The 9,138-nt window shown below is 42.1% G+C and overlaps 1 protein-coding gene across 1 annotated transcript; it reads left to right on the top strand.

The window, feature by feature from the left end:
• The first annotated feature begins 2,125 nt into the window (after positions 1 to 2,125).
• Positions 2,126 to 3,350, top strand: LOC131308637 (protein CYSTEINE-RICH TRANSMEMBRANE MODULE 11-like). The gene is made up of 4 exons (XM_058335591.1): positions 2,126 to 2,180; positions 2,278 to 2,382; positions 2,823 to 2,913; positions 3,117 to 3,350. Exons 2-4 carry the CDS (start codon positions 2,280 to 2,282, stop codon positions 3,187 to 3,189), a joined length of 267 nt encoding a protein of 88 aa, XP_058191574.1. The 5' UTR covers positions 2,126 to 2,180; positions 2,278 to 2,279; the 3' UTR covers positions 3,190 to 3,350.
• Positions 3,351 to 9,138: the final 5,788 nt, after the last annotated feature.

The raw sequence follows: 9,138 nt of genomic DNA, 5'->3' as shown, positions 1-9,138 counted from the left end.
TTCATTTCTAGATCAGATCAAACATGGGAAAATAGTTTCTATCTACAAATTTTATTTGAGAAGGAAACAATTAGTAATCAAGTAGTATTTCTTAAAGAAGAGAGAGAACCAACCCCGTGTTCATGGAGATTTGAATTAATTTTGGGTTCACTAGTATAAAAACCTGAGTAGAAAACAGGTCCTTTTTTCCTTAATCGAATCCAGAAAATCCCTACTTGACCAATCAATTAGTAAATTAGACTAAATCACAAGAACCCATATAAACCCAATCAAATTTCAAGTCCAAAAGAAAGAGAAAAACAAGCCTTTAATCAAATTCCTATCTTAGTTTTTTCTTTTACCGTAATTATCTTCTTATGATACTTTATCAAAGGTTTATTAATTGCTTGAGTCCCTCTTTGATTATTGTTGTGGAGGAAGAAACTTGAAGAAGAAAACGTATTTAAGAGAGAGAGAGGGAGAGTGTGTGTGTGTGTGTTTTGGTCTGTGGTGGATTCAAGAGAGAGAGAGAGAGAGAGGGAGAGAGTGTGTGTGTGTGTTTTGGTCTGTGGTGGATTCAAGAGAGAGAGAGAGAGAGAGACAGAGAGAGTGTTTTGGTCTGTGGGGGATTCACGTGCTAGAAGAGCAATCCAAAATACCCCCAAAACATCGTTTTGGGGGGTTGCAGTTTGCATTGAGTAAAAGACACGGTAGGGACGCGGGATCCAGATCGATTGGCCCTTCCAAGACTTTGGTTACATTAGACTTTTTCAACAGTTAACTTATATGGTGTGGAATTTATAAATTTTGATTATTAAAAAATGTTGCTAGTTTTGATTATTCAAAATCTAAAATTTGATTATTTCTAAAAATGTTGTTAAGTTTGATTATATTATTGTGAACCATCTATTATACCAATATTATTAATTTTAAAAATAATTAATTTTGAATTATATCACTGTGTGAATGACCTAAGTTATAATTGCTACGACCCAGTCTAGGTTTGCCGTTTGTGACCTTCTGTCTACCTTCATTCTTGTCAAGAGAGAAAGAAAAGAACTCCTCCTGAGTCCTGACAAAGGATGTTTTGTCCTGAATGAAGCATATTTGCCAACCGGTTACATTTTTCTCATTCATTGACTACGTTATCTTCGAAAGTACGTTGTGTTTTTACGCAAAAGAAAATTGATTTCCGCGTTTTTCTGATCTATTTAATCATCACTCCTTTGAATTTTTTCGCATTGATTCGTTTTGCGATAAAAATTTTACCCCAATTGATTCGTCTTGACGAAAGAAATCAGAAAACTAATTTTTTTTTTACTTTTACCCTAATAGTATTTTTTTTTGTAATATCCAAGATTTTGGACTTTAGTTTAGTTTCACATCAATTTTTTTTGTTGATTATTGGTTCAACTCAATGAAAAGATTCGAAAAGGTAAAAAAAATTATGATCCAAACCTAATTTTTTTTAAATAAAGGCAAAAAAATTAGTTTACTGGCTTATGTTTGTCTTATCCAATAAAAAACTTGAATTTCGATTTTAATTTCTTATTTTTTAGATTTCTCTCATCATGGGGACACAATAATTTATAAAAAATTGACAAAAGCTAACAAATGCGAAAAAAATTTGAATAAATACAAAAATAATAAGCCAATTAACTTATTTTAGTCAAGAAGAAGCATCAATCATAATTATATCTTGTAGCTCAAGGGGTTGGTGGGTCTTGGTCCAATTCAGTCTTCTGAAAGAATGGGTCTTCCCATAGTGAACTCGTTTTTAACCCATTTAAACTCATGTTTAACCCATTTAAACTCTTGAAAATATGAGTATATGGGTTCAATCCTTCTCAACCCATTATATAATATGGGTGGATTGTATTGGGTTAAAAGTGGGCAAATTTAAACGGATTAAAAAATATATAAAGTTTGACACGCAAAACAAAGCCCCACTTTTAGACTTTTCTCCTGTGGTGGAAAAAAAGCGAGAAAGGGAAAATTCATTTGTGTTTTGAACCAAAAAAACTCCCCAAATTTGACCAAAATATTTTGTAAATTGTAAGTGAACTCATTTTTCTAGTGACTTCATGAGTCAACCAATTTATATAACTCTATATAAAGTCCTCTTAATTCTTATGCACGCAATTACGAGTTATATTCTCCTTCATTCCTTCACGGCTGCACCTACCCAACTCTTGGTTCTGGTACGGATCGAGTAATTATTAATCTCCTAATCAATCATTTCTCTTTTTTTTTTTTCCCTTCTTGCTCTTAAATCTTTTGTTTCTTACTCTGTCGCAGCGATGAATGATCCCAAGTATGTTTATCATTACACTCAAGGTTACCCTCCCCAAGGTTTCCCTCCTCAAGGTTTCCCTCCCAATAATCCCTATCACCCTGCTCAAGGTAAACCCCCTCTCTCTCTCTCTCTCTCTCTCTCTCTCTCTCTTTTAATTGATGATATTTTTGACTTCTAATATGAATCTTATTTAATAGATCTCATTTAATTTTACCTGGGCTTTTTTGGCTAAATAAGTCAATTGGCTTATTTTTGTCTTTTAAAAAAAAATTTGCATTTGATAGTTTCGCGTCAAATTTTTTTTTAAGAATGGCAGAATCAGTAGCCAATTGACTTAGAGGGGGTCGTCGCTGTAGAATCAATAGCCACCCAGTCGGTGGCTGTAGCAAAGTTGATTTTGAAAAGTCAGAGATTTTTAGGGTTGGAGAAATTTTTTTAAGGAAAATGGGGGCTCTTGGCAAGAATGGAAGATGACAAAAAAACAAAAATTTCTAATTGCAAATTTTATTTCTGTGGGTAAATCATTGGAATATAATTTTGGGTGCAGGTTATTATTATCATCAAGGGCCCCCAGTGAATGCACCACCACCCCAGTACACTGCTCCGCCGAGAAAGGAAAACGGTTTCCTAGAGGGATTGTATGTATTGTATCATTTTCGGATGCAACAAAAATTTTGTGCATAATTTTTAGAATTACTCTTATATTGATCAGAAAAGTTATTTAATTTTAAATTGGTGGAAAAAAAATTAAAATTTTTTGCATAATTTTTTATAATTATTCTCGGCTTTCATAATTTTTTTCCCCAATTTCTAATTTGAATTGTTGTTTTTTGAATTGCAGCCGTGCAGCTTTGGGTTGCTGTTGCCTTTTGGACAACTTTTGCGGTGACCCCTCTGTTTGTTGTGCGTTCTAGTGATTTGTTCTTAAGTTGCTCCCCTTCTTGGACAATAGCCTCAAACTGTGAATCTCTCATTGAAAGTTCAAAAAAATCTTTAAAGTAAGATCCATTGAATTGCTTCTTAAAGCTGTATTCCAAACCATCTTGTGCTATTCTAACGATTTTTGTTTCTGGAACATAGAAGTGGCATTGGTTTCGTGGTCGTTTAAACCTGGTTAGAAATTGTTCTGCTGTTTCTGTTGTCCTTTGTTTTAATTTGGCCAGGTCAGCGGTAGACACTATTGGTTCATGCCTATAAAACTAAGTACGGAATTGTTCTTCCATGTCCTGCCACATATGAGCAAACCAATAAACCATGTGAAAGCAGTTCTTGTTAACGAGTGCGGAAACAATTTTAATTTGAACACATCGTCAAGTCCCACTTCACCTATTTGGAAGCAAAATTGACCTACATGTTCGATTGTGGATTGATTCTCATCACCACTGAAAAGAGATAATTCTTGGATTTTATTTCCTCTAGGTAAAGGAACATTGTCAATCCAATAAGGGTAAAGCTTTCGAAACATAGGTTTCTCAATCCTTTTCAAACCCGGGCCACCATACCCATTCCCTTGCATGTGGCCAAATTGGCCATTACCATGCAATCCTTGGTATCTATAATGATTAGGAATGATGTTGTTTACAGTTGGAACGCCTTGTCCAACTCCTGTATTCCTACCGTTAGGTGTCACTGGTCGATTCTCATTAGGCCTTATAGTATTAGGTCCTAATGGAACACGATTTGCCCCTGAAGCAGGAGCACAAAAATCAAAAGTAGGATTTGTGTATACCTGTGGAGAAGGCTGTCGAAGCAGATCATTTTCTGAATTCACGCATTCATGAACCACCCCAATACCATCCACTGATAACGATGGTGAAGGGATAATTACCCTACATATTAGTGTGATGAATTCCTGTGCAGATTCATCCTCAAAATTGGACAAAACTTGTGCCAATTGCCTAGTAAGGCTTGTTACATTCAACATGGCAGAATTAGAGCCATTGTTTTGAACATCCTCTGGAATCCATTGCTCAGGATTCGATTGATTTTCGTTGGACAGAGACCTTCATTACTAGGCTCTGCCTGTGGTCGATTGCTTTGCTTTCTTGTTGATGGTGCCATTACTTCCAAATTAGTAAGCAGCCCTACTTCTAGCGCCAAAATTGTTTACCAAATTTCTCGATTGATCGAAATCAACGGAGATGATTGAAACGTAAGTTGGAATGTGGATATGGAAATGCGGAGTTTGGTTCCTTGCCGTTTTCAGGACTTATTTGGAAGTAAACAATGAAGTAGCTGAAATATGGAAGAAGAATAACAAATGGACTTTATTAATCTTCAAAGTAGAAGTACAACCGACTAAGATAGTCTAGTGAATGATTCCAAGTTATAACTGCTCCTAGAAAAGATAAAAAAGATAAGCCGTAGGGCGATTGGGTGTGTTTGTAAACTTCTTCGATTCTTCTATTTATAGGCCATCTTGAATCTTGAATCTGAGTATTTTCCCTCCTTTGATTTAAATTCGGGCAATTCCCCTCTTCAAATTATGGATTGGGCAGTTAATCTAACTGCTCTGCATCTTCCTGTAATCGAATGTACTTCACAGTCGACTGCCACGTGTAACAAACTGTTAAGCATGCAATCGACTAAATAATCTAGTCCATTTCTTAATTTCGTTTGTGTTGCCTTTGTGTAGCCGGCCGGACATAATTTTTCATGTCGAGTCATTGTGGCCGTACCTAAGCCAAGGCTCAGCTCTATGCCGAGGCCTATCAGTCACCAACGCTGCACTCATCTTACGCTTGGCGCCGGGTGAGTGTCATTTGGGCTCGGCCAACTTCAGGAAGACAGCTCCGTCGGGGAATTCTCCGCCTAAGTCGCCCATTAGGCTCTGCCAAGTGTGGAGCTCAGCCACTCGCTGGGTCACGTGCTCTCTCACGTGATTGAAGCGGTTATGCCAAAAATAACGATGAGCGCACATGGGGGTGCCAGCTCACACCCAAACGATTACCAGATCTACTCGACGATGTCACCCTGACATCATTCGACTCATGCAGGGCGCATGCCCGTGCTTGGGGAGAAAGCTAAGGGGGACTCTATAAATACCGAAGGATAGCCAACCCTAAAAGGTACACACTACCCAATCCGTAAAACCCTAGTCTCTTGCTTACTCTCTACACATACTTATCCTTTCACCGTAGTGCCTTGCGGGGCAACCCCGACCAAGTCTTAGTCGTGCGTTCATTGTGCAGGTTAGGACGGAGAGGCTAGGCAACCCATGAACCAGCGGAGGAAGAACCCAAATCGAGGACCACGGGCCACACAATTGGTGAACCTGACATGAAACGCTTCTTAATCGAACGACTCCAATCTCCTTCAAACCACCTTCTTCCTCCCAAAAATAACCACAATCGCAACCACCATGGGCAGAGATCTGACGGACGTTACTATCTCAGGGGCCAAAGACACCAGCGGAAACACCATTTTTCCATCACCCCCAGAGAGGCACATGTCCATCTCCCTCCCCCCTGGCTCTGGACTCTCCCGGCAGCGGACGACGTGACAGTGGCCTACATCCACTTGTTACAGCGTCGCGATGATGACAGAGACAATGAGCTGGCAGCTCTGAGGGCGGAGGTGGCCCAAATGAAACAACAAATGCAGCAAGATACCGCTCCCGCCACATCCAGATCTACTGCAGGCGGGAGGCGACAAAGGCAACCACCACCACCGCTAGAGCATCCTCAAAAAATAGGCCAATGTGGCTCCGTGAAGGACCGCCTTGGTTTCACACCAAACACGGGTGATGCAAGGGAGATAATCCTTTACAAGCAGCCTAAAACATCAAGAACACATCGCTCGAATGGTCACCATGAGCGAACCAACACAAAGGACACCGAGTCGTTCACATGCACATACCCAACTAGTCAAGCGGAGTTCTCTCGCACAACAGTTTCACACCATAGCCAAGGCTCCGTGGAAACCAGGCGCCATGTCTCCAAACACCTCGGGGAAATCCCATCAGAAAACTTTGACAACGGAATTCAAGCTCGGCGGAATGGAAAAGGCGTATGAATCGAAGGGCCGAACAATGATACCAAGATCCGTCGGGACATAGAGAAGTCCATTGACGGCCCTCACCGAACAACGACGGATCTGCGCGACAAGCTTCGCCACCGAGACCATGAAAAACTTTCTGACAGAGATTCCAAAAGAACGAGGATAGATGACCACAGCAAGCCGCCACGCCCTGGCTTTGAGCGGCAGTTGAAGGATCTCAGCATCTCGCCCTTCACGTCCCACATAATCAACAGCACGGCCGAACCCAACTTCCACTTGCCGAAGTTCACAAAGTTCAACCCAACCACCTACAAAGCTTACACCCACCTGATTCACTTTCATCAAACCATTGAGCTGTGCACCATGAAGGACGAAATCAAATGTAAAGCGTTCCCATCCAGCCTCGGCTCCCTTGAACTCCAGTGGTTCAACAAACTGCCCGCTGGATCCATACGGAACCTTGTCGACCTTGAACGCGCCTTCAATACTCGCTTTATCACAAGAAACAGGATGGCCAAAGAGCCCAAATCTTTGTCCCATATGAGAAAGCTCCCAAACGAAACACTCAGACAGTACGTCGAGCGCTACTGGCAATTCTTCAATGAGATTCCTAGAATTGATGAATATTGGGCCGCACGCAACTTCAAAAATGGATTGGAGTTTGGCAGCAAGATCCTAGACGAACTAGCCATTCACCCTCCACACGACATGGGAGAATTGATGCGCAAAGTTGAGCGATTCTGTGCTCTTGAAGAATTCTATGCAGACCGTGCGGCTCAAGGAATTCCTAACTCAACCACCCCCTTGCCAACGGTTACGCCCCAGCTGCTGACACCAATCATAACCCAACAATCTCAGCCAAAGAAACACATCAACAATATCAAAGAAGGAAAGAAATGCCCGCCAAAGGTGCACGACTACGTGGCCGAAACCACATACTTCAAAGGGCCCATCTGGTCTTTCCTAAAGGAGATCATGAGGCAGCCATGGTTCGAGTGGTCAACAGGAAAGCTTGGCATAGACACTGGCCAACCAGATCAGAACCAAAGGAAGAAGTGCTTGTATCATAATAAGCTCGGTCACTACACAACGCATGCGCCCCATACAAGGCACTATTAGAGCGTTTGGCGGCCCAAGGTCATCTTTACCAATACATTGATCGAACGAAAATGCCCGCCCATCAACCTATCGAAAATCCCAACCCCAACGAGCCGCAGCCGATGATACATGTTATCCACGGCCCAGTAACGAAAGAATCTGAAAACAACTTTCGAGTCGACCTCAATCACGCCTCCACTTCCAAGCAGGTACTCGTAGTAGGACCTGGTTCCAAGCGCCCACATCCAGAAGAATCGCCTAAATGGACAATCACTTTCACTGAGCGCGACCTTGAGCTTGTGCAAACTCCTCACTCCGATGCCCTCGTTGTAACAGTCCAAAATGAAGTCCATGACATCAAACGCGTCCTCATTGATCAGGGAAGGTCAGCAGAGGTCATGTACTATAACTTATTCAAGAAACTTGATCTACCAGAGTCGGTGCTGCAACCCGCTGAGGTACCTCTCATCGGATTCAACGGAGCACCTGTTTGGCCACTCGGTCGAATCTTCCTTCTAGTCATTGTCCGCTAAAAAACGTTGAGCATTGAATTCATTATCGTCAATGTACCGAGCCCATACAATGCAATTCTCGACCTAACCTGGCTCCATGGCATGCAAGCCATCGCTTCCACTTACCACCAGGTCGTCCGATTCATTGGCGCACATGGAAGACAGAAAAACTTGCGCGGCGATCAAGTCGCCTCTAAGAAGTGTTACGTTTCAACTGTCCACAATTCCACCAAACCCAAGCAAGTTTAATGGGTTGAGGTCATAGACATGGCAGTTATAAACGACATCGGCAAAAAAGCCGAGGACAAAGCTCATGAAGACCTCTTCCAAATGCCCATCAATGAGGATGGCTCTCGTTTCTTCTTACTCGGCTCTTCCCTTTGTGACGCAAAGAGCGAAGAAATGTTCCAATTTCTCAAGGACAACATTGAAGTTTTTGCTTGGACCCCCAACGAGATGCCGGGGGTCGACCCCAACTTATCAGCCACTCTCTCAACATAAAGAAAGACGCTAAGCCCATTGTCCAGAAGGCGCGGCGTTTAGCAGCCGAACACGTCAACGCCGTCGTGGAAGAAGTCAACCATTTGCTAGAAGCCAATGTCATCCAAGAGGTACAATACCTAACTTGGCTGTCCAACATAGTAGTCGTTAAGAAGAAAAACGGCAAATGGCGAGTTTGCATCGATTATACCAATCTTAACGATGCCTGTCCAAATGATTGGTTCCCCCTCCCCAAGATTGATCAACTTGTGGACGCAATAGCAGGCCACGCTCAGTTAAATCCTCGATGCCTACCATGGCTACCACCAAATAGCCATGGACCCGGACGACATGGAAAAAAGTGCTTTTATCACACCATATGGCATCTTTTGCTACCGGGTCATGCCCTTTGGGCTCAAGAACTCAGGCACCACATTCAACCGCGCCATATTCAAGATGTTACATGCCCAAAATGGTCACACTGTGGAAGCCTACATCGACGACCTCGTTGTCAAAAGCCATAATGAATATAACCACCTCCAAGAGTTGGCTGAAGTCTTTGAAATCCTTAAACTCCATAAGCTCCACTTAAACCCAGAAAAGTGTGCTTTCGGCTTAAGTGCAGGGAAATTTCTTGGACATTTGGTCACTCGATGTGGTATTGAAGCCGACCCAAACCAGATCAAGGCCGTTGTAGATTTGCGCCCACCAAAAACAATCAAGGAAGTACAAAGGCTCACTGGGATGACAGCGGCTTTAAACCAGTTTATCAGC

Source organism: Rhododendron vialii, chromosome 11a (genome assembly GCF_030253575.1).
Source record: "Rhododendron vialii isolate Sample 1 chromosome 11a, ASM3025357v1".
NCBI lineage: Eukaryota > Viridiplantae > Streptophyta > Magnoliopsida > Ericales > Ericaceae > Rhododendron > Rhododendron vialii.
This window is presented reverse-complemented; position numbering and strand designations above follow the sequence as displayed.

Coding starts and splice junctions, on each gene's coding strand:
- LOC131308637 (XM_058335591.1), top strand. CDS start 2,280: ATGAATGATCCCAAGTATGTTTATCATTACACTCAAGGTTACCCTCCC. Junction 2,383..2,822: donor TCCCTATCACCCTGCTCAAG/GTAAACCCCCTC, acceptor TTTTGGGTGCAG/GTTATTATTATCATCAAGGG. Junction 2,914..3,116: donor AACGGTTTCCTAGAGGGATT/GTATGTATTGTA, acceptor TTTGAATTGCAG/CCGTGCAGCTTTGGGTTGCT.